Source organism: Natrix helvetica (assembly GCF_964273705.1).
Source record: "Natrix helvetica genome assembly, chromosome: 2".
NCBI lineage: Eukaryota > Metazoa > Chordata > Lepidosauria > Squamata > Natricidae > Natrix > Natrix helvetica.
The window spans coordinates 92,274,688-92,299,667 of record NC_138552.1 but is presented as its reverse complement, the minus strand read 5'-3'; the positions used below and the strand labels follow the sequence as shown (position 1 = coordinate 92,299,667).

Here is a 24,980-nt window from a genome sequence, read left to right as displayed (position 1 = left end):
GTAGCTTTGAGGGGAGGCTTTGCGCGAAGAAGTTGCACAAAAATTTAAACGGCTGTCAGCCAACTCGCCTCCCAAATCCGAGCAGTTGACGGAAAGGAGAAGGAAGCGATTCGCTTCGGGAATTTGCACAATAGGATTTGCTTCGGGTTGCCGCGCAGGTTAGTCGATTGAGCCGCGGGGACCCGGGTGAGCGGCGGACTGGAACAATAGACATACTCAGACGCACAGAATCGGAAGGGAGCTTGTAGGTCATCTAGTCCAACCCCCAGCCCAAGCAGGGAGAGGCGACCTTTCGTTGGGTTGGGTTTTCCACGCTGCCCGTTTTAAGAAGATCGGGGTGTTTTGTTGTGTTTTTTTAATAATAGAAATAAAAAAAAAATGGTCTTGTTCGCCCGAGGGGACTCGGAGAGAGCTTGGTGGCTGTCTTATACAACAAATGGTTGGCCGATTCGTGTAGATATTTACTTTTACACACACACACACACACACAGACACACACACACACCAACCCCCCCCCGGGGGGACGGGTGTGTGTATCAAGTGATGAATAGAAATGCTCTTAAATGTTAAATTTAAAGGTTAAAAGTTAGCGTGACTTAATGGTTTAGTGGCTGAGACACTGAGCTTGTCGATCAGAAAGCTCGGTGGTTCGAATCCCTAGGATAGGTCGTCTGCGTGAGCAGGGGGTTGGACTAGATGACCTCCAAAGTCCCTTCCAACTCTGTTACTGTATAGTGTTTAATGTATGTATTGGGGGAGGAGGGGTTGATCTAGAAAACCAAACATTTGCAGTATGAAAATAAAGTATTGCAGTGGGAAAATCACATGAACTTTTAAATTGGGGAGCAATTGGCAATGCCGGTTTTTTAAAATTTCATTCAGTCCCACAAAAGAATATGTTTTAACCTTTCAAAATGAATGGTCTTAAAAGATTTCATTAAAGTCTCACTGGATTCAGAGGGGGCTGATCTTTAGAGGAGTGAGTGTAGGATTGCACCCTAAACTGGAGAAAGGTAAGCAAGTATTAAAAGTAACAAAATCTAGGAGAAATAACTGTTGAAATTAACGATGAGTTTGCATATCATAGGAAACTGCAGGTTAACTTTGATGTTTTTTTTAAAAAATGTTGACTTTTTGAATAAAATAAAATAGACTGCAGATTAACCATGGTTCATTGAGTATGCCACAATTCTCTTGATTCACAAATCGCACTAAGCCATGAGTTCGAAGAAACAGCTGTGGTCACAGAATGCTAATCTAATTTTTTTTTAAAAAAATCTATTAACATAGTTATGTTCAAATCATGATTTATGTTGACTTCGGATCATTTTGACTTAACACACATGGAGTTATTCATGGAGGAACCCCACCGTATTTCTCTCTCATTTCTCTTCACCAAAGTGACTTTTTGTGTGGTGGAAAGTAATGTTGGGCATGGAGTTGCATGTAGTGGTGGGATTCAATTTTTTTTACTACCAGTTCTGTGGGCGTGGCTTGGTGGGCATGGCAGGGGAAGGTTACTGCAAAATCCCCATTCCCTCCCCACCCCACTAACCTGCTTTCCAGCTCCGTTCTCCTGTTCCGGGCAAGTAGATCAGCTGGGAGGCAGCGGAAGAGGGGGGGGCTGGGACAACCTATTTGCCAGTTCTCTGAACTACTCAAAATTTCCGCTACCGGTTCTCCAGAATCTGTCAGAACTGGCTGAATACCACCTCTGATGCAGTCATATGAATATATTGCCCAGAGATTTTATAGGCTTTGGAGAAAAAGCAGACAACGAACTAATGTTTCTGAGGCTGTTACTAATATACATGCAAGTAGGGATTGAATGTACTTTTCATTTTATCAGCTCTAACTGTATCCAAGTAGCCCTCACAAAAGGTGATTGCATGATCCCGGGACACTGCAGATGTCATAAATATGAGTCAGTTGTCAAGCATCCGAATGTAAGTCATGTGGCCATGAGGATGCTGCAACGGTCATAAGTGTGAAAAATCATCGCAAGTTACTTTTTTCAGTGCTGCTGTAACTTGAGCGGTCAGTAAGTGAGCTGTTGTAAGTCAAGGACTACCTGTATTTGTAAAGGGCATGTGTAGTGAATTGGATTGTCCTCTGCCTGCATTGAGGGCATCTATTGTTCTAGAAATAATAAAACAAATCTGGGACTTTCTGAGTGAAAGGTATTGCCAGCTTTGGCCAGGAGAGAAATAATTCTTGGGAATCTAAACTTCAGGAAATCACTGCACTAAAGGAAAAACAAGAGCCATGGTGGTGCAGGGTTAGAATGCAGTATTGCAGGCTGACTCTGCCCACTGCCTGCAGTTCAATTCTCTCTGGCTCAAAGTTGACTCAGCCTTCTGTCCTTCTGAGGTGCGTAAAATGAGGAACCCAGATTGTTGGGGACAATATGCTGACCCTGTAAACCTCTTAGAGAAGGCTGTAAAACACTGTGAAGCGGTATATAAGTCTCAGTGCTATTGCTTTAAAGAAGCCAAATTCTTATTTAATCATTCAGGTTGTGGACAATGGTGAGGGCAAAGGCTTGGATCCTGAAGAAGCATTTTGAAGGGTTTCCTAAGCAGAGTGACTTTGAATTAATAGAGATAAACCTACCAGGTCTAAACGATGGAGGTAAGAGGAATCACTTGATTGTGCATTTGTATTACACGTTCCGCATGTCAACAACCTTTGTCCTAGTGTGTTATTTTTTAAAGATGCATATCTTGCAGAAAACATTAAATATATTACACTAAGAAAAGTGCTTTGAAAAATTGCATGATGACAAGTGCCTTCAAAGATGTTAATTGAGGGGGCATATAAATCCTAAAAATTCATATATGACTGTTGACTTTTTTTTTTAATTCACAAATAAATGTGGAAACAGTAAAATTAAATTAAATTAAATCATGGGGCGAGAGTGTTTGGATGTGACTATATAAGATGAAAGACTGTTTTCAGTGTTAAGTTGATGAATGTAGAAAATATGTTTTTGACGTGACCTGCTCTTACATAATTTGGTCAGAACAATTCATTGAGAAAAACATCACACAACTTAGATGAAAATAATGCTGTCGGACATGCTTTAATATTTATTCACCCAACTCCAAAATCTCTAGGTTTTTTTGCTCTCCACCCCAGTCCTCTAACTGAATGAATAAACAAATAAAACAAATATTTTGAAATGTGTAATTCCTTGCTATTCCCTTTATTGGTATAATGTATTTCCATTTTTTACTTGTTTTTTTCTTATTGCTTGTAACAATAAGAATTTTAATAGAAACATAGTATAAAACTACACATTTTGTATAATTGTAAAATGGCATGGGATAAAGAAACTCTTTCCCTCATGCACATAATATCAACTCGAAAAGCATCCCTGGCCTGCTCTTGAATTGCCAAAGGCAAGGAGGGATGGAAAACTGACGATGCAGCATGGCAGTCACAAACCGAAGCACATTCCAGGCATATCTTTTTCAAGGCTGTCTCCCAGCTTACCCACAGCAGCCAGAGAGGTGTGATCTCTACAGCCCGGGAAAGTGCTCCGGTTGGAGAATGTGATTTATGACACACTCTGGGGGGAGGGGGGAAACAGGGTCATAATTGGGTCATAAATTACGTGGGGTCAGAGTTGGCTTCACTTGGGTATGTGCCGACATGTTGTTCCTAATAAATAGCTGGATTTCTATTGAAGCTTGGCTATAGACGCATGGTTTTATTAGGGGATTCATTGGAACGCTGACACATAGATTGCATTTCCAGATTAGTGGACTTCTCCGATATTCTGTCCACTCCTTCCTGGTTTCTTTTAAAAGAAAACAGAAGATTATCAAATGATAGTTTTCTCTCCAGTAGTACATTAGCTCTGTCATAATCTTTTCTTCTTTGTTTCAGAGATGCTGCTTGAAAGTACGTTTCTCAGTGTTGATCCCTATATGAGGTACTACAGTTTGTTTGACTTTGTGTTTCAATACTAAAACCCCAGTTTATTCTGACCAGTGATCTTTTCTCCTAATTATTGTAATTTAGTCATCTCTCAACTGCCTTTTCTCTAGCAGCAGACAGTATGAATGAAGGCAAATATACGTGTCCCAAGGATTATACTTCAAAAATGCTATTGTTAGATATGATGGATGGCTAAGCTGTCCATCATATGCAATAATAGCTTGGCTGTTCTAGCCAAAGACAGTTAGCCAAAACAAATTATACTGGCATATTTTTGTGGTTTCTCATGGTCTGCAGAAATAGAACATGTAGTCATTGTTTGAACACACCAAAAGGCTTTTGATGCAGTGCAAACAGGTACCTACATTGTGTCCTGAAAGAAGAATTCCCTCAATTTGTTGTAATTTGTATTGATGTCTAATTATGTATTTTTATGGGACCTAAATAAGCAGCCTCTGCTGCTGAATACAAAACATGAGTTTGACATGAGTCCAAGTTAAATCACTTACATTTATGTCCCTCTGCCCTAATGTGAATTAAGCCTGTCAATCATGCCAGTCATTAATTGGTCCCATGTATTTCTTTAAACAAAAATTCATACGTTGACTTTTGCTTCATTTTTGTTTTGCAGAGTATACAGTAAGACAGAGATGAAGGAAGGGGACACTATGATAGGGTCCCAGGTTGCAAGGTAAAATCTACCTTGATTTATTTCCTGTTCCACAAACTGTTGGTCTTCCTTTCTTCCAGGTGAAGTTATTGGGCATTGGGCAATAAAATGAAGAGTAAAACAACATCCACATTTGTATCTGTTTTCTGTTGGAAACAAGTGTGAGTTGAATCAAAGAAATTGTGAAAGGACACCCCTAACAGCCCTCGGTGTGTGTATGTTCTGTTAAAATACAGCCTGTTGTGCCTTAAAATCCTTCTACAGTACTGCCGTAAAATGGCTTCTACTGTACAGCACAGTGGAGTTGCCATGGTAACGGCTTCACAGTACTCCACAAGAGGGCTCCCTCTGGTAAGGGAGAAAATCCAACATTAGAAATTACGTTTGGCCTGGACATTTTCATCCTATAAATAAATACCCAGGCAATTGCGGGTTATCAACTACTAATAAATAATAAGTCCTGTCAATTTGATAGACTTCGGGGCTTTGTCTGAATTGAAGAAAACAAATGCATAATTAAGAATATTCCAACAGAAACTACCATAAAGCAAGCTGTGTCGTTGGTGTTGTTCCAAGGATACCTGAAAAAAACATTAACAAAAGATTCAGTGGGAAAAACTGATAAAAGTAATAGCATCAAGTTCTGAATGCATGCAAAGTTCTTCACTTGATATTGAAAATATTCCAATTCAGGGACAATGACTGGCTTCTCTTCTGGGGCCTCTTTTCAAATGATGGAAGGAAATGCTGCTTTAGATATTTCAAAGCTATTCAGGGCTTTACAGAATAATAGGAATGCTTTGAAATACGGCCAGAATGTTCTCATAGCACTCTCAACATAAAATTTCCCTGTGATGATTTAGTGTCAGATTGTGAGTTACACTGCTCCGTCCTAGAGAGTGAGACAAAATTATTAAAAACTGGTTGTGGGTTTGCAATTTGTTTGCAAGTTTCTTTGTTGACTAGTGTAACTAGGTACCTGTGTTCTTTTCAAAGGATTTTGGAAAGCAAAAATCCTTCATTTCCTGTAGGAACCTTTGTTGTGGCAAATGGGGGCTGGACCACACATTTTATTTCCGATGGCAAAGATCTATCACCACTGCTTCCAAATTGGCCAGAAAATCTTCCAAGGTCATTGGCTCTTGGAACAATTGGCATGCCAGGGTAAGTGTACCCTAATCATGTATTTGATGGAGGTAATGTGATGGATTGTAACCCAGTCTTTGAATTCTGCTACATGGGACTTCAGCTGAACATGGTGCTGCATAGGTCAAAAAAGCTAAGGTTGATGGTTCCACAATTGGAGCCTATGTGAAAAATACCTTTTACCTGGGAAAGGTACTGTATGTCCTTAAGTATTCAGAGGATGTCAGCCTAATTCTTCATTCCCTGATTACCTATGCAGGATCCCTGAACATCAGTATGACCAGAAATGTCTTTTTGAGTCCTAACCAAGTCCCATGGCCTCCCTGAGTGTGTTTATTTTTTATGTTCTTTTTAAAAATAATTTAGAGGTTTTTTGCAAAGTAAAAACAATACAAATGTAAAGAAAAAAAGGATCTAAAGTAAAAATGATAAGTAAATGAAAAAAGAAATAAATAACAAAATATAAATATAAATAAATAGCTCCAGACATTTTTTTTAACAGTAGTTATAATAAACGTATTTATCTTTAGCCTTCTTAAGATTGCATAACAGGTTCCCTCTTCCCATATTCTATCTTTTCTAATCATTTGACCCATATTTCATAAGTTCATTTTTTTCTCCTTTCAGCAAAAAGTACAAATAGGGTTTCCGGTCACTAAGAGTTGTCAGGCGCAAAGGATCAGGATTGTATGTTAGGTTGCAACATAGAAGATTTATTCAAGCCTACACACAGGCATCCAGTCAATTAACGGTCAGCACTAAATTGGTGCTAGATAAGGTTCAGTGGGGGTTGGATATGGATCATTTGTGGTAATGTAAGGATACTAAGCTGATGACCTGTTTAACTTCACCTCACCCTAGCTCTGCCTGCTCTTTTACACAACATAGTTATTGCCTTTCCAAGTCAATTTTGACATCCCTGCACATTTTGTCGCCTTTACCAATCATTCCCCCTTTGTAGGTATTTCAGAGTTTTATGCATACAGTATAATAATCTTGCTGCATTTACCATGTATAAAAACAGAGGTCTGTAACTGAAAGGTTCTGGTTCCAACTAAGTCCTAATCTTTACATTTCTTTGTATCGTTGTGTGTATTTGAACCCAAAAAATTCTGGCTTTTTTACAGATATACCAAGCATGAAAATTTACCTTTCATGGTTTCATATTTCCAACATGTATTTGAAATACCTTTATATATTCTAGAAAGTTTTTCTGCTGTCATATTTCAATGGCATACAATTTTGTAATAGTATTTTCTTTTACATGATTACTTACAGTGAATTTTAGGCCTTTCAGCCACATATTTTCCCATCGATCTATCTTTATCTTATAACTAAATTAAACAAAAAACTACAATGTTAAAAAAGAAAATGCCAGCCTCAAACATCAGCTTCATTTCCAAATTTTCCTGGATTTATTTTTAGGTCCGTTCTGCATGGTTCAGTTAAAGTGCTGTCCATTAGGCTAGCAGAAAAGGTTATACAGGTAGTCCTCGATTGCCAACACTCTGAGAAAGGCAGCTCTTCTGCTTTACCGCGCAGCTTTGTCTACCCTTTCCCCCATTAGAAAAAAAAAGATGGGTGGTCGAAGTTAGTATTTGGGACACAAGGAGAGGTGCCACCTCAGCCCCCAATAGACAAGAGATATGAGGTGGATCTCTCATATTTTCCCCTTCGGTTATTCCATGGTGCCACCTACAGGAGAAATGGGGAAGCATCTCAGATTTCACACAAATTGAAATAATTTTGGGCTTCTACCAGCAGAAAGAGGAAACACTAAAGTAAAGCTGGAACAGCTACATGTGATTTAAGACTTAGCTTACTGTTAGGCTGGGGCCAAAATGAAGGCAGTGACTCACAGTAGCAAGAATACCTTGCTAGGACATGTTTGTGTCAGGATTAGGTGCAAATTGAGGACGTTTTTTAGAAAATGAAATTCTAGGCATCTGCATTCCAATTTTTGGAAGTTGACCAGTGGTGGGTTTCAAAACTTTTTAGAACCTCTTCTATAGGTGTGGTCTGTTTTGTGGGAGTGGCTTGCCGGCCATGTGACCAGGTAGGAGTGGCTTGTCAGCCATGTGACCGGGTGGGAGTGGCTTGGCAGTCATGTGACTGGATGGGCGTGGCCAACTTGTAAAACGCTCTTGCTTAGCAATCAAATTGTTGGCTCAGAAACTCTGGCATTTGAAGCGTGCAAGTCTTAAAGCTGTCAAGTTACAAAACCCTTGCACCCCTAATCCTTTAAAAAAAACAACGAGGGGTGTTCACAGCTTTAAGACTTGTGGACTTCAATTCCCAGAATTCCTCCTCCAGTCATGTTGGCTCAGGAACTCTGGCATTGAAGTGTGCAAATCTTAAAGCTGTCAAGTTTACAAGACCCTTGCACCCCTAACCTTTAGAAAAAAAATAACCCCAGGGGTGTTCAAACTTGACAGCTTTAAGACTTGTGGACTTCAACTCCCAGAATTGCTCCTCTCGCTCTTCATCTTGATGATGTGCAAACAGGCAGGGGGAGGGAGCTGGAACCGGTTCTAAACGACACTGTAGATTTGTGGAACCTCTTCTATAGAAGAGGTTAGAACTGGCAGGAACCCACCCCTGAAGGTGACCCACCTGCCCACAGAATGGCAGACATAGGTAAGGTGATGGAGGGAATCTGAGAGGGTAGATAGGTGTCCCTAATACAGATCCTGGCTAAAAACTGGCTAATATATTCAGGAAATGTTAAAGCTGAACTGTTCCAATGGATATTCTAGTTCATTTTAGTTAATCTCAGCTCTTTTCCTTTTTCCTCTTTCCTCTCCTTCCTTTCCCTTTCTTCTTCCCCTTCCCCTTCTCCTTTCCCTTTCTCTTTGTTTCCTTTCCTTCCTATCTTTCTTCTTGGTATTTTCACAGAATTTTTAAATTCTTTGTATTTATTTATTTATTTATTTATTTTAGAAAATGTATATATAGCTGCCTACTCAGTTATAAAATCATAAAGGGGTGACTTTCCCTATTTCAAGATAACAAATATAGTAGCTTATAATTTTACTAACTTATCCCCTTCTCTTATAATACAAACAATGATCTCTTCTTCCCATAACCCCGTATTCATAAACAAATCCATAAAACCTTGTTGTTCCTGAGGTGAGTGAAAGTATTTGAAATCTTACAGTGGATAGGTTGCTAAGTGAGGAGGAAGTTGTTAAGTGAATTTTATCCCATTTTACAACCTTTCTTGCCACAGTTGTTAAGTGAATCACTGCAGTTGTTCAATTAGGAACACAGTTGTTAAGTGAATCTGGCTACCTGATTGACTTTGCTTGTCAGAAGCTCGCAAAAGTTGATCACATGACCCTCAGGACACTGCAACCATCATAAATATGAACCAGTGGCCAAGCATTCGAATTTTGATTATGTGACCATGGGGATGCTGTACCAATCATAAGCGTAAAAAATATAAGTCCCTTTTTTTCAGTTCCGCAGTAACTCTGAACTGGTGATGGGTTCCTAACCGATTTACTATCAGTTCGCTGAGCGTATGTTTTGCTGCCGGTTCTGCCACTCAGGCCCAATCACCACTACCGGTTCAGCCGAACCGGACCGAACCGGCAGCAAATCACCTCTGCTCTGAACAGTCACTAAATGAACTGTTGTAAGTTGAGGACTATTGGTATTATTTCAAAATTCCCATTGTGTTTACTAGCCCTCAAGGTTGAGGAATGTCACCTTATTCTGTGGTACTTTTAAAGACATTTGTTGCACGTAATCAGGTTATTCCCATTAGTGGTGAATGTTCGTATTTGAATCCTATTTGATTTTTATGTTTTGCACATATCATGGTGTCACTGTTTAATTGCACAAACTTTTAATTCCTTTTCCAGTCTTACTGCCTACTTTGGCCTATTTGAACTCTGTAGGCCCAAACCAGGAGAAACTGTCCTAGTTAATTCAGCAGCTGGTGCTGTGGGCAGCGTGGTTGGGCAGATTGCTAAAATTAAGGTAGGTGGATATGAAACGTTTTGGACTGACTTCAACTTCCAAGAGCCTGATCAATGGAAAGCTCTGGTTTGCTTATCTCTGGTCTATTTACCTCCACGTGCTTTCATTGATTGATTGATAGGGAAGATTCTGCACATAAATACCTCATTTGCAACATACCCATTTAGTCATGGGATGGGGGGAATATGATACCTGACATCACGCATCACTCATTGAACCCAACTACACACTGTATAACCTTCGCATCGAAACATTATGATGTGACTTATGCCAATTACATTATTCTCATTTTTATAATGTTTTGGGGATATCACTGTGGCTTCTATAGGATGTCTATATTCATTCTTTGCATCCAGAAAAGTACTCTTTTTAATCGTTATTAAAGATTACAATTTACAACAGTAGAACCTAATACAAAAGAAAAAATGAGAGAAAATTGAAGATGCAAAAAACGATTAGAAATATAAAAAACAAAAATTAAAAATACAATAAGAACTACATAAAGAAGTGACTTTCCTATTTCAAGATAAGTATAAACAATTTTAGAAACTTATCACCTTTTCTTACACTACCACCATCTCTTCTCGATGTCCCTTCAATATCAGTGATCAATGATCTCTTCTCAATAGCCCAACTCTTATTTATAAACAAATCTACAAAATCTCATCATTTTGGCCTTGTGGTTAGCAAAAGTCCATTAATGGCTACCAGAGGTAACATCCATTTTAACTTTGATAACATAAATAAAATTTCATATTCCTTTCTTTTGTTTCAACACCTTTCAGATGAAGTCATAGAACAGGGTGTCAAACTCACGTCGTCATATAACGTATCGGGACTTTTTCCTCCTTTGCTAAACCGGGCATGGGTGTGGCCAGTGTGCGATGCATCCGATCTGGGGGCAGGGAGTTTGACAGCCCTGTTTTAGAACATGATTCTTATCTTTTTTTTTCTTTGTCCCTTTCTATAAAATTCTGCAAAAGTTTAATAAGCTTATTTTGTAAATTCACTTCATCTGTTTTGATTATTGAGACATTTTCTGGTGTCTTTTGTATGTTCAGTATAACATCTTTTTCTATGTCATTCTTGCATCCTGTTGTTTTAAAGTTTATATTCAACTTACTCTCAATTGTGTCAGGTAACACTTGTCCCATCCATAGCATCTTTTCAATACACTCTCTCCATAGAGGAGATATGTCTTTTAACACTGCCAACCTATTTTTATTCCATGTGGCTTTGGTGTGTTTTGCTCCAGTGGGCAAATTTCATTTAGCTGTGTTTTTATTGCAATTAATTTAATTTTATTATCTGTGGAAGTTTCTTCCATAAAAGGTTGGTGTTATTCTTTTAAGTGTCACTGTGATGGTACGTAGTGATTCCCAGGAGGGAGGAGCATTCCAGAGGAGTAAAAGACAACTCAGCCCAGATATTATGTGTGAGAGAAAGAGGATGAAGACAGATCCTCCCTAATAGTTCACAGTAGGTGCAGAAAACAGAATCTTCAAGTCTGGCAGGCTTTTTTCGATAGATGTGAAACAATAAAGAATTCAGTTTGGAAAACTCGCTATTCTTGGTTTTGTGCCCCACAGCCATGATACTCTCTATGTGATCAATGGGATTTTATTTCTGCTCACATGGCCTTTTGTTTTACTATATCTCACACCTTGACCACACCGTAATTATAATTCTTAGGTGTTGCTTTGGTTTTTACTTGCTAACACATCCTTTTTGAACTGGCTTCTACTATGATACCGTTTCTCTCTCTTGCTTTCTCTCCTTCCCTGCCCTACAGCTATCTTTATCCATTTTAATCCCGTGAACCCAATCCAATCTCTCCTGTCCATCTCTGCCTACCTGTCATCACTATCTGTTGAAGATGGTTTATGAAGAAACTCGCATAGCCTTGCCAAGGAACTTATCCTTCACTGTTGTTTTTTTTTTTTAACCGGCAGGGTTGTAAAGTGGTCGGCACTGCGGGCTCTGATAAAAAGTTGGATTACCTTAAGGAGCTTGGCTTTGACGAAGTCTTTAACTATAAAACGGTGACATCCCTGGAGCAGGCGCTGAGGGACGCTTCCCCCGACGGCTACGACTGCTATTTTGATAACGTATGTACAAGATGGAGCTCAGCTTTGAAGTGGCCTAAGATAGGAAGGGAAGCTGATCGAAGGAACTCCCTGTCGTTAAAAGCTGCTTTGGCCCAGGCAAAGAAAAGCTTTTTAATATTTTGGGACACCCCTCTCATCCCTTGCATTCCTCTCTCCAAGGCAATACACCATTGGTCTCCTTGCATAATGTAAAGTGCATACTTAATGGCAATAATCGCAAAACTAAGATTTTAAAAACTGGCTTCTCTGGGAGCTAAACGGACAACTCCATATCTCCCCTGAGCCTTCTAGATATCATTTTTCAGTGTAGGTATGAATCACTGAAGTATGTGTATGTGTGACCCTCATTATATGGGTGCAGCCAGGGGTAGGCTTCAAAAAATTTAACAATGGGTTCTCTGCCCGGTTGTTGGGTGGGCGTGGCCATGGTGGGCGTGGCCTAGTCAGCCTCTGCACCATGGTGGTGTTGGGGCCCTTTTCTCCTTCCCCAAGTTCCGGAGGCTTTTCTTGAGCCTCTGGGAGGGCGAAAACATCCTCCCTGGGCTCTGAAGGCCCTCTCACTCACAACAGCTTGTACAGTATCTTTAGTCATTCTCAGAGGTAACCCCCCCCCATCTCCTCTTTTACATTCACCAAAATACTTGATCAGAGCAACAGTATTTTGTCTTTTGATGCCATTTTTGTGAAAAATCAGTGAAGGTGTTACGTGATTATTTCTATCCAGCAGAAGGAAATTCACTGGCAGCTCAAATTTGTCCTCTCTTTTTCAACCTATTCTGGTTTTCCAGAACTCACCTGCTGGATTAGCAGTTTACGCAGAGCAGTTTTAGGTAGACTTGCCAAAAAGAAAAGTGGAAGGGAAACTTTTATGGCAGAACTGAAAATTCACGGCCTTAGTATTAGATGTGACCTCCTGTTTCCTTCGATTGGGAGATGTTTAAGTGCCTGAAATTCCCAAAGCAAAATCCTACATTTTGTTCCTGTGATCTCTGTTTCTAAGAACAGATTGTGGGTATTAGTCGAGCTCTTTCAAAATAATTCCATGTAGATCAGTCAACAATATCCCTCCTCTGAGTATTTTAGTCTCAGCAAATGTTGTGTTGTCTTTGTCTCCACCAGGTGGGAGGAGAATTTTCCAGCGTTGTTTTGGAGCAAATGAATCCATTTGGGAGAATTGCGGTGTGTGGTGCTATCTCCTTGTATAATGACACCCAGCTCAAGAAAGGTAGAAATCTATTTTTCTTTCTGCATGCTGTTTGCTTTCTTCTTCTTCTTCTTCTTCTTCTTCTTCTTCTTCTTCTTCTTCTTCTTCTTCTTCTTCTTCTTCTTCTTCTTCTTCTTCTTCTTCTTCTTCTTCTTCTTCTTCTTCTTCTTCTTCTCCTTCCCCTTCCCCTTCTTCTCCCCTCCTCCTCCTCCTTCCTTTTCTTTTTCCTTCTCCTTTCTTCTTCTCTTTCTTCTCCTTCCCCTTCCTCCTTCTCTATTCCTCCCTTTTCTTCTCTTGTTTCTTATAAATGTTGTTATTGAGGTTCAAAATCAAACATTAAAATGCAAACTGTGGGGGGGGGGGGAAGCAGGGGAATAACAGGACAGATTAAAAAGTGACAAAAATACAACAAACAAATATATAACAAAGATGACCTCCAAGTATTTCAGCATACAGAGATAATAATACAGCAGTGTTTTAAATTTAAATGAATAATCAATATTTAAGTTACCGTCAAATACTAATGATAAACATTCTAAAAGATCAATATTGTTATTATATTGTTCTCTTAATTTTAATTTAACACATAACAAATGCATGTCTTTAGGCCCTTATGAAAAGCTAGAAGGTTGCGGTGAACCTCACATGGGGGGAGGGGGCAAGCTGTTCCAGAGGGCAGGAGCAACAGCAGAGAAGGCCCTCCTGGACCCCGTCAGCTGGAATAATAGGGCTGATGGGACCCATAGTATACTTGCTCTGCCGACATGAGTGGTACAAGCCAATCCCAGTGGGGTGAATAACCTGGACCTATGCCATGAAGGGCTTTAAAGGTGATCACCAACACCTTGAATTGCACCCAGAAGCAGACTGGTAACCAGTGCAGCTGACAGAACAGTGGTATTGTAGGGGCCACCAACACTACCCACGCTGCCGCACTCTGCACCAGCTAAATATTCCTAACTAGTTTCTCATTCAGGCACTAACCAGATCCAATATTTCTTAGCGCTCTCTCCCTCCCTCCCTCCCTTCTCTTTTTTCTTTTTCTTTTTTTCTCTTTCTCTCCCTTCCTTTTTCCTTCCTTCCCTCTGTCCTCCCACTTCTTTCTTTCTCTCTCTCTCCTCTTCCTTCCTTCCTTTTTCCTTCTTTCTTTCTCCCCTCCCTCTTCTTTCTTTCTTTCTTTCTTTCTTTCTTTCTTTCTTTCTTTCTTTCTTTCTTTCTTTCTTTCTCTCCTTCCCCCCTCTTTCCCTCTCTCTTTCTTCCTTTTTCTTTTTCTTTCTTCCTTTCAACAAAAAAACACTTTATTTTGAAACAGAATTCATTCAGGGTAACCTGACTATGTGGCAACAACAACTGTGAACTTGCATGTTTGAAAGTGAATGAATGATGCTAATTGTTGCAGGCCACTAGAGGCCAGTCATGAAGTGATTACGTGGATCTGGTTTGTTCAATAACCCCCCAGAGTCACACAACACTGAGCCAAAAACGAAACCCCCCATTTTGTGTAGAAGGTTCTGAGAACCAGAGTCAATAAAAATCAAAGTACTTAAATATCTTTCTCTAAAGTCTCATGAAGTTATGGAGAAGTACATGATTATTAGGAAACACTATATAGTAGCATTTTAAAAGCTGAACATTTCCTCGTGTTAATTGTGACTTGTGACTATGACACGGATGGTGTTTATCATTTTGTTACCAACAAAACTGAAAGTTATTGTCTTCCTGGATGCCTTTTCAACTTTGCATTCCAACTGACCATTGTGGGATTTTTGATGGTCTCCCATTCAGGTTGTCATCCAAACAGATCCTGCTCATCTCCCAATCTCAGATAGGATTTGTCTGGTGCTTTCACCTGCTGAGACCAAAGTTGTATATTCTTCATGGAAGATATTTGATACCCGTATAAAACCGGTTCCTTGGTATTCAGTCCCTAATTATGTCTGTCCTCTTGAACTTTCCAATGAGCTAAGGAGATACAGTTTGTCAGCTTCCGTTTCAAATGAGGACTCTCTTAATTTTTATTTTCTGCCAGGCTACAGCCAGGAAAGTTTAATTGATCAATAATCTGGTTTAGACACTATGCTACTCAGGGGTGGGCTTCAAAATTTTTAGCAAGGGGTTCTCCTGCCCAGTTGCTGGGTGGACATGGCCATGCTGGGTTTGGCCTAGTCAGCCTCCTGCACCACAGTGGGAGGAGGGCGGTTTTGCCCTCCCCAGGCTCCAGAGGCTTTCTTTGAGCCTCCAGGAGGGCGAAAACAGCCTCCCCAGGTTCCAGAAGCCAGAAACGGCCCCGTTTCCAGCCTTCCCAAACTTCTGGTAAGCCTGTTTTTTGCTCTCCCTGAGCTTCCACTCACACCCTGTGCTTACCTGCATCCAAAACGGGCTGTGTGGGGACTTCTGGGAGTAGCCGGGTGGGTGGGATCTTAGCTAGAGGTTCTCCTGAACCCCTGCAGACCCCCAGCAGCCCACCCCTGATGCTATTCCATCATTTTCACCATAGACATAATTCCTTGTAGAAGTTACAACAAGCTATTAAGAAGTTTATTTGATTTTAACAGTTGTTTGAACCCAATTGTATCCAGCTAGGAAGGACCACCTTTGAAGACCTGGGAACTCCAGCCAATATTTAGGATCTATATGCAGCAGAAATAGCAGCAGAATAGTGTTCTGAGCTATTTTTAGCAACAGTGGAAGTCTTATACCGCTACTTTCAAACCATTTAAAGAAACTCGGTTGCAGGTGGTAACCAGATCAGCCTTCCCCCAGCTAGAACTCAAGACTGAAATGAATGTTTTACACTTTTAGAAGGCAAGAGATACAGTGACTTCTGTGTGCAAAACCATCTCCCCCTCCCCAACTATTTCATTTGCACCGAAGTGCCAATGCTTCCTCATAAGTACATACCACCAACAGTGGCTGTTTTAAGAGTTAGATCTAGATCAGGGGTGTCAAACTCAATTTCATTGAGGGCCAGGTCTGGGTAGTGTTTGACATCGGGGGCCGGGTGTGTGTGTGGCCAGGGGGGTGCCAGACATCTGTTTTCGGCTGGGACAGCCTCCTGCAGTCCTCTGCCAGCAAAAATGGAGTTTGGGAGGACTTCATGTCGTACACACACCCAGCTCCATTTTCAGCTGCGACAGTCTCCTGCAGCCCTCTGCCAACAAAAACAGAATTCAGAGGACGGCCTACACTCAGTCCTCCCAAGCTCCATTTTTGCTGGCAGAGACACTGCAGGCAGTCCTTTGCTGTTTCCAGAATGGCCCTGTGGGCCAGATCTAAGCACCCCATGGGCCAGATCCAGCCCGTAGCCCTTGAGTTTGATACCCCTGATCTAGATAGGTAAAATGTGGGGTGGAAAACATGGGTTTTTGTTGTTTAGCCTACGTTTTCTTTTAGGAGCTCAAGGCAGCATACACCGCATTCCCATTTCCAATTTTCCTCCCCAATAACCAAGTGAGAAGGATTGGGCTAAGAGAGAATGATGAACTCCATCTCACCCAATGAGCTGCGGTAGCCGAATGTTGACTAGACATTAGGTCTTCCCGCTTTGGACAATCTTAAAATCTTCCTGCTTTTAGTTCAACACCTTCCTTGCTATATTATTTTTTGTTCAGTCCAATTTTTAACATGGTCTCAGTGAAAAGATGTCCTTATGTCTATACTGGTAGTTCTCCACCTACGACCACAATTGAGCGTAACATTTCTTTCGCTAAGCAAGGTTGTGAAAGTGAAGTTTTCCCCTGTGTTACGACCTTTCTTGCCACAGTTGTTAAGCGAATCACTGCAGTTGTTCAATTAGTCACTTGGTTGTTAAGTGAATCTGGATTCCCTATTGACTTTGCTTGTCAGGAGGTCACAAGAGACACTGCAACAGTCATAAATATGAGTCAGTTGCCAATTGTCTGGTTGTAAGTGTGAAAAACGAACATACCACTTTTTTCAATGCTGTTGTAACTTCAAATGAACTGCTGTAAGTCAAGGACTTGCAAATATAGTCTACCTGTGGCTGTTTATGTTCAAGACAGACATTCAACGGGCCAGTTTAAGTATGAGAAAAGCATGCAGTATGTTGGTAAAGAGTGAGATAAGATGAGACAGCTGTGAAACAGATATGTGAGATGTCACTGTTTTCATTAAAACACTTGTCACCTGCTATACAAAAATGGCACAGCAAGTCATGTGTTCACAGGGATGAGACAAATAACCAATGCAAGTAGAACAGCAAAATCCTGCGGCCTAGTTTGATAAAATGTGACCGAGCCACAGCTGTCTCGTTCAGAGCAACTCATTCCAATGATTCTCACATATCTTTAACACTGCCGTTTTCTTGACCTCACTTTACAGCCTAAACCAAAAATTGGCTGTGTTTGAACAAGAAAATCAGCCTAGATTTAGTTAAGGAGCAGCCTTGGATCACAAAACAAAGGATGGTATCAGGCCTGGAAGCCATTTTTTACATCGGGCCTTCAGGTCTGCCACATTAGAACTGAGGAGAAATTTCCTGACAGTTAGAACAATTAATCAGTGGAACAGCTTGCCTCCAGAAGTTGTGAATATTATGTATCAGTAATAACTGACAGACAACCAGTAACAGTAACTGATTTATTCAACTTAGTAACTGAACTGAACTGAAAGCCGGTTGACAGCTATTTATATTCTCCAGCTGTCAAGCCGGTAGCCAATAGGGGCTTGATGCTCGTGCCGCCCTGGAACCTGTTTAAAACGACCAATCCTGGGCGCGCGTGGACAGTCCTCCTCTAGCGCCACCTGCTGGTGGACGCTCCGAGAATACAACACTCCTTCCCCCTTGTCCGCGCATGCGTAATCCTGGAACCTGGTTGGCCTTCTGCGCACGCGCTGCGATCTTCTTAGCTGTGGAGTGACTGCCGCCGTAGAGGGAGGATCGCTTCGAGGAAGTGTCCATGAAGGGCCAAACCGTGGAACTCCTCCCAACTCACCAGGTAGATAGCTTGCCGGTATCGGATCATTGATTTGGCCGCCGGAGCTAGTTGTTCGCTCAGATCTGGGCTGATGGGCGGCGTCAACAGGTCTTTGTGAACTTGGAATAACATTTGGAACATTTGAGTTGTTTGACGCTGCACCGGTGTCTCTTCGCCTCAGCTGATCTATGTGCCTCCTCCACACTCTTCCATCTCCAAGGAGGACCCTATAGGAACAGGGCCCCGTTAGCTCCGATACAACACCAGGCACCCATTTAGGATCCCCTGCAAAGTTTTTAGCGAACACTCTTTCCCCTACCATGAAAACCCTAGGGGGGGGAGAGGATGGGTAGGAAGGGGTAGCGTAAAAGGGATGTAATCTGTCTAACGTCGTACGTAGTTTCCTTCCCATTAACAACTCGGAAGGAGCTTTGCCAGTTATTGGGCAAGGGGTGGTGTGCTGGCATCTTAAGAATGTGGCTACTCGTTGCTGCATTGGCAAATGAGCCATGCGTGCCAGTGATTCCTTGGCCGTGCGCACCGCGCGCTCTGCCATTCCATTAGCCGCCGGGTGGAAGGGAGCCACGGGAGCGTGGCGAATGCCTTGGCGTTGGAGAAATGTCTGAAATTCTTGTGAAGTAAATTGGGGCCCGTTATCCGACACTATGATGTCAGGTAACCCATGTGTTGTGAATAAGTTGTCTAAGATTTTTATAGTGGCTGCAGACGTAGTGGAATGCATAGGGAACATTTCTACCCATTTTGACCACGCGTCAATTACCAAGAAGAAGGTTGTTCCCTCTATTGGTCCTAAAAAATCCACGTGGAGTCTGCTCCACGGCGATCTGGGTTGTTCCCATTCTCTGGATGGGGCTGCTGGTGGTGCGGGGCGGACCTGCTGGCATTGGGGGCATTCCTGTACCCACGCTGCAATGTCCGCATCCATGGAGGGCCACCATATGTAACTGCGCCCCAGGCACTTCATACGGACAATGCCAGGGTGGCCCTCATGGAGACGAGATAGCAGTGCCTGGCGCAATTTGCTTGGGATTACTATTCTGTGTCCCCAGAGGAGGCAGCCTTGGAGAGATGACAGTTCCGTTCGGCGGCGATAGAATGGCAGTAGTGGCTGGTCTATATCAGAATTAGGCCATCCACTGCGGACGAAATGAATTATTTTTGAGATGATGGGGTCTGCTTTGGAATGTATTGCTATGTCTGATGCAGACAGTGGAAGTTGCAATTCATCTAAAAGGCAGATTGTTTCTGTAGGAGCTGGGTCCAATACCGGAATCGGTAAAGGGCAGCGGCTCAAAGCATCTGCATTGCCCATTGTTATGCCTGGCTTATGGATCAGCGTGTAGTTATAGGCTGATAAGAATTCCGCCCAACGGGACATGCGGGGAGATAAAATTTCTGGAGTGGGGCGGTCGCCAGCTAAAATGCCTAGAAGTGGTTTGTGGTCCGTTAGGAGGGTAAATGGCCGCCCATACAGGTAATGGTGGAAACGTTTTACTCCCGCAACGGCGGCCAGCGCCTCCTTGTCCAGCTGGCTATAATTACGCTCAGGCTTGGACAAGGTGCGGGAGTAGAACGCTATGGGGGCCTCTGAGCCGTCAGGATATACATGGCTCAGCACTGCGCCAACTCCAAATGGAGAGGCGTCGCAAGCTAGCTGCAGGGGCCACTTCTCGTCGTATTGCGCTAGCACTGGTGGAGCTGTCAAAGCCTTTTTGACAGCCGCGAGCGCCTGCGCCTCGCGGCTGGTCCAGAGCCATGGTGCTGAAGTGTCTAAAAGTCGGTGGAGGGGCTCTGCTAACGACGCTTTGTGTGGAATGAACGACGAATAAAAATTGAGGAGGCCTAGGAAAGCCTGCAACTCAACCTTATTGGTTGGGGTTGGTGCGGAAAGGATTGCCTCCACTTTTTTTGGTGATGGGTGGATTCCATCTTTATTTATTAGGAATCCCAGGAATTCTACGGCAGGGACTCCCAATTTACACTTTGATGCCTTAAGATGGAGGCCTGCAGCCCGGAATTTTTGGAGGACCGCACGTAGGGATTTTATTAACGTGGGGGCGTCTTTGGCTGCGATGAGCACATCATCGAAATAGGGTGTGACCCCAGGAATGCCATGGAGCAACCGCTCCATCAATCCCTGGAATATTCCTGGGGCCACACTGACGCCGAATTGCAGCCTACGACATTTAAAAGCCCCGCGGTGGGTGACTATTGTCTGTGCCAGTGCTGTGGCTTCATCAACAGGTAGCTGTTGATAGGCCTGGGCTAGATCCAATTTTGCGAATATCTTACCTCGTCCTAATGTGTGTAGTACGTGCTGGACTACCGGTACTGGGTGGGGATGTGCTTGGAGGGCTTTATTAATTGTTGTTTTAAAATCTGCGCATATTCTTACAGAACCGTCAGATTTTAGGGGAACAACAATTGGAGTTTCCCAAGGGGAAAAATCAACTGGTTGTAGAACTCCTTGTTCCAGGAGTTTGTCAATTTCCGCGTCTACTTTCGCCTTTAAGGCGAATGGTAGACGTCTGGCCTTAAGCCTGATGGGAGCTATTGAAGGGTCGAGGTTTAAAGATATTGGGGAGCCCTTGTAGCAGCCTAATGATGGTGAAAAAACATCTTTGAATTCCGCAATTAGTGAGGTGAAATTGTTAGTAGGTAAGGAAGAGTATTGCGTTGCATGGATGCCAGTTATTGACAAACCCAGAGCACTGAACCAATCGAGCCCCAATAAAGAGGCCAGGGGATCCTGTACCACTAATAATGGTAGGTGGCCTGTGAAGGAGCCATAAGTAACTAGTAGCTTAGCGCAGCCTAGGAGCTTGATGGAGTTTCCCTGGTAGTCTTTCAGGCGGCAGTTTGCAGGGCTGAGTTGCTTTACTTTGTAGTGGGGTAGAATAGATGATAATGTTTGCCAAGAAATAATTGAGCGAGCTGAGCCTGAATCTAGCTCCATAGAGCAAGGCTGGCCTTCGAGGAAGATAGTCAGGTGCATCTTACCGCGACCTCCTGCAGATGCGGATGCTGAGTCGACAACCCATTCGGGGTTGTATTCTTGGATGTCCCCCAGGGATAGAGAATTTAGGCGGCGATTTGGTGGGGCAGGTGCAGAAAAACGGTAGGCAGCATTTTGATTTTGTGGCCGGTTGTCAGGAGCGGATGAGCGGCATATTGCTGCTAAGTGTCCCTTTTTCCCGCATTTCCGGCAAATAGCTGACCTAAATCGGCAGGTTGAGCGTGCGTGCTTGCCGCCGCAGCTCATGCAGGCGCGACTGTCTCTAAAATTTAATGATTGCAGACGATCTATTGCTAAGTCAATTTCTGATTGTATGGAGGAGGCTAGTTGTTGATGATTTACTTGAGGCGATGGAAACTGTTGTCCCGTTGGCAACGGCTGTGGCAACCGTCTACGGTCAGGGGTTGACTGTTCGGCCATCTCCGCTGCGCGTGCCTCATCAACGGCAATTTTCAAAGTGAGGTCTGACCGGGATAGAATTCGGCGATGTAATTTAACGTCTTTCAGACCATAAATAAATTGTTCCAACAGGGCTTCGTCCAAATCAGCAAATTCACAAGGAATAGCAGCCGCACGGAGCGCAGCCACGTAGTGGCTTATGGATTGCCCCTCTCCTTGAATGCAGTGGCGAAAATCTTGTCGCCTTGCAAAACGTGAAGGTGCCGGTTCATAATGTGTTTTTAATTTTGCCATTAATGTTTCCCAAGGCACCGTGTGTACAGGGGTGGGAGCTGAGAGAGCTCTGGCAGTTGCGAACATTTCTGGTCCACAGTAGTTTAAAAATATACCTCTTTTCCTCTCCAGGGAAAGGCTTGTTAAGTCGTGTGCCAGGAGGAAACATTCAAACCTTTCCACAAACGCCTCCCAGGTTTCTGCCTCCACACGAAATGGGGCGAACATCGATGAAGTTGTCATTGTAACTTGTTTTGCTGGGTTGGATCCGCCCGTCCTCGTCGCCAGTATTATGTATCAGTAATAACTGACAGACAACCAGTAACAGTAACTGATTTATTCAACTTAGTAACTGAACTGAACTGAAAGCCGGTTGACAGCTATTTATATTCTCCAGCTGTCAAGCCGGTAGCCAATAGGGGCTTGATGCTCGTGCCGCCCTGGAACCTGTTTAAAACGACCAATCCTGGGCGCGCGTGGACAGTCCTCCTCTAGCGCCACCTGCTGGTGGACGCTCCGAGAATACAACAGTGAATGCCCCAACACTGGAAGTCTTTAAGAAGATGTTGGATAGCCATTTGTCTGAAATGGTATAGGGTTTCCTGCCTAGGCAAGGGGTTGGACTAGAAGACCTCCAAGGTCCCTTCCAACTCTACTATTGTATTGTATTGTATTGTATTGTATTGTATTGTATTGTATTGTATTTTCTGCTGTGGGAAAATGGGAGGGGGGGTTATATGGAATATGGGTGATATATAGTCAAAATAACATTCCTTTCTCAGAGAGTCAAGGACATCTTGCCCTGCACCTGAAGTGATGTGAGTGGGAGGCATCTCCAGTTTGGACGGTGCCTGATTGGACCATGTGATGGACATGTGGGTGCAGGGGAAGGAACTTTGATTTTGATTCGGGTAGGGAAAACCTGGAAGCTTTCAGATTTGGGTTACCTCAGATGTGCCAATATGACATCTCTAATAAAATAGAACTTTGAGGAACTTCAAGGCCCGGAGTCTTCTTTTATTAGGGGTGTTACTTGGAACCCTGACAGATGAGTTTGATGGGCAACCTTGCTGATGTTTTATTTGCACACTTGGTCGTATTTGGAAAGAGACACGCTTATTTTTATGCTTCCGTTGCAGAGGCTCAATACAATTTCACTTTGCAAAAATTTTGCAAAATCATGTTACGTTGACCATAGTTGAGAAAATACTCTTTTTTTTTCAAATGGGCAAAAACAAGGAAACAAGACATATGCCATTTTGGATAAGCTTCGAGTAAGTTAGGAAAGTTTGTGGCACCACTTCTGGAGATATGCTGTGACAGAACAAACCTTCCTAACTTTTTCTTCTCTGAACTTTCTTCTAGGCCCATTTGTGCAGGTCCCCATGGTCCTGAAACAGCTGTACATGGAAGGTTTTATAGTCACACGTTGGAACGATAGGAGAGAGGAAGGGCTGAAAGCAATACTGAAATGGATTCAAGAGGTAAGCTGACAGTAGAAGAAGCCTCTCTGTCTCTCCCTCTCCCTCTCCCCCCCTCTCCCTCCCTCCCTCCCTTCCTCTCATGTGTAATCCAAAGGGAAGACTTTGATACCTCACCTTTCCCTTGGGAGCCCAAGGTAGCATGCCATGGGAATTCTCTCTCCTCATTTTATAGCAAGTTCAACCCTTTGAGATTGGCTGGGCTGAATAATTAGCCCAGTCAGTTCTGCAATTGACTACAGAACCTGGGTCTCCCTTATCCAAGTCCATCACTTCAAAACCACATATTACACTTGCTGCCCTTTGCAACACTACTTGGCCAAGGGAAGATTTTGGTCTGTAGAGAAAAACCATGCAGGAGTTACTGTGAGCATTGCTCATTATTTTTATTCTCGAATGCATTCAGGAATAGACCTACGTGTACTCCAGTGTAATGTGTGGCTGTGGGTATGTCTCTAAAGCACACGTGTCATGCTTTCCTTTCGTCTTGTCCCTTTGGTATGTTGAGCAGAAATGTATTCTTGGATTTTAAATCCCAAGGGAGAACTGCATACATTTGAATGTTTCACTTTTCGCATAGGGGAAAATTAAATGCCGCGAGGACGTCACCAAGGGTTTTGAAAACATGCCAGCTGCGTTTATGGGAATGCTCAAAGGAGACAACTTTGGAAAGGCAGTAGTAGAGGTATAAAAGGCACTCTGCTTGGCTTGTGAAAACACTATAAATCGCTGTATCTGCACTTCCTTGCGGACTGACTTGTCTTCTTACCAAGAATGATCCAAGATTAAACTAATCCACTATACCACTCCAGCATGCTTCAAGTGTGGCCAAAACCACAGAAAATCAGGATTATCATGTGAAGTCTGAAGACAAAAGAAACAAATGCCTTTTAGAAGATTTGCTATATCTTTCTTTCAATAGGTTATCCAGTTTGAATAAAAGAAGCTGTCTGAAAAGCCAAAGCATACAGAATCCTTTCTTATCCATCAATAGTTTCTACAGCCAGATATTGTGTTCATACGTATTATGATATTATGAATATTATATGCATTTACAGCTATTCACCTTCAATCTTACTGTGGCTGTCCAGATGATGCCCCACTGCTAGAGAACAAAACTTTTGTGGGTTGTACAAAAAGCCTTTTTGGCAAGCAGAAAATCAACAAAGGAACTGGGCATTTCTGCTAAAAGGTGAAGGATACGATTTTGGCACACAGTTGTATAAAATGTGCAATACGGGTAGTCCTCAGGTTACTAAAACACAAAACATACAAAGAAAGATAAAGATGAGGGAAAGATGAGGGAAAAGGGGAAGAAAAAAAAAAGAAAAAGAGAAAAAAGAAAAAAAAGATGTCTTCTGACTCCTTTTGGTATAATAAGATAACACGATATCTCAAAGGTTTACTTCTATATATTAATATATACTAGTCATTTCTATAACATTAAGTCTATCTAATTGGCAAAATTGAAAGGCGAAGTTTCACTTTTTTACACCACAAGCACAAAGTGCAGAAATGGTTAGAAAAAAAGTTGTATTATTTTCTTTAAGCAAAGCAGTCAGTTTGGCCTTCTCTGCTAACTCCATCAATTTTTGCAGCCATTCCAGGAGGTTATATTCTGCCTGTTCTGCCCGGTTCACCCGAACCCGTAGCAGAAATGGTGGGTGGCCCCGTCCACGCACCCCAGCTCTACAGCATCCCATTTCAGCCCATTTATTAGGCAAAGTGCATGCGTGGAAGGTGGAGCGTATGCACGCGTGTGCTCACATTTGCGAACTGGTAGGGAAGGTAAGTAAATA

At 42.4% G+C, this 24,980-nt stretch overlaps 1 protein-coding gene across 2 annotated transcripts; it reads left to right on the top strand.

Moving 5' to 3' along the window:
• On the top strand, nt 1-24,138 carry LOC309387782 (prostaglandin reductase 1-like). 2 transcript variants are annotated; one of them, XM_081944590.1, is made up of 10 exons: nt 1-158; nt 2,516-2,631; nt 3,892-3,937; nt 4,574-4,633; nt 5,609-5,776; nt 9,625-9,742; nt 11,695-11,850; nt 12,970-13,075; nt 23,066-23,184; nt 23,762-24,138. In XM_081944590.1, exons 2-10 carry the CDS (start codon nt 2,526-2,528, stop codon nt 23,870-23,872), a joined length of 990 nt encoding a protein of 329 aa, XP_081800716.1. In that variant the 5' UTR covers nt 1-158; nt 2,516-2,525; the 3' UTR covers nt 23,873-24,138. The 2 variants fall into 2 exon arrangements, with proteins under 2 accessions (XP_081800716.1, XP_081800717.1); XM_081944591.1 differs by having other exon boundaries at nt 34-186.
• Nucleotides 24,139-24,980: the final 842 nt, after the last annotated feature.

Bases quoted from the DNA above. Each gene is read 5' to 3' on its own strand.
- LOC309387782 (XM_081944590.1), top strand. From the start codon at position 2,526: ATGGTGAGGGCAAAGGCTTGGATCCTGAAGAAGCATTTTGAAGGGTTT. The intron at 11,851-12,969 runs GTATGTACAAGA...TGTCTCCACCAG, and splicing joins ACGACTGCTATTTTGATAAC to GTGGGAGGAGAATTTTCCAG. The intron at 13,076-23,065 runs GTAGAAATCTAT...ACTTTCTTCTAG, and splicing joins TGACACCCAGCTCAAGAAAG to GCCCATTTGTGCAGGTCCCC.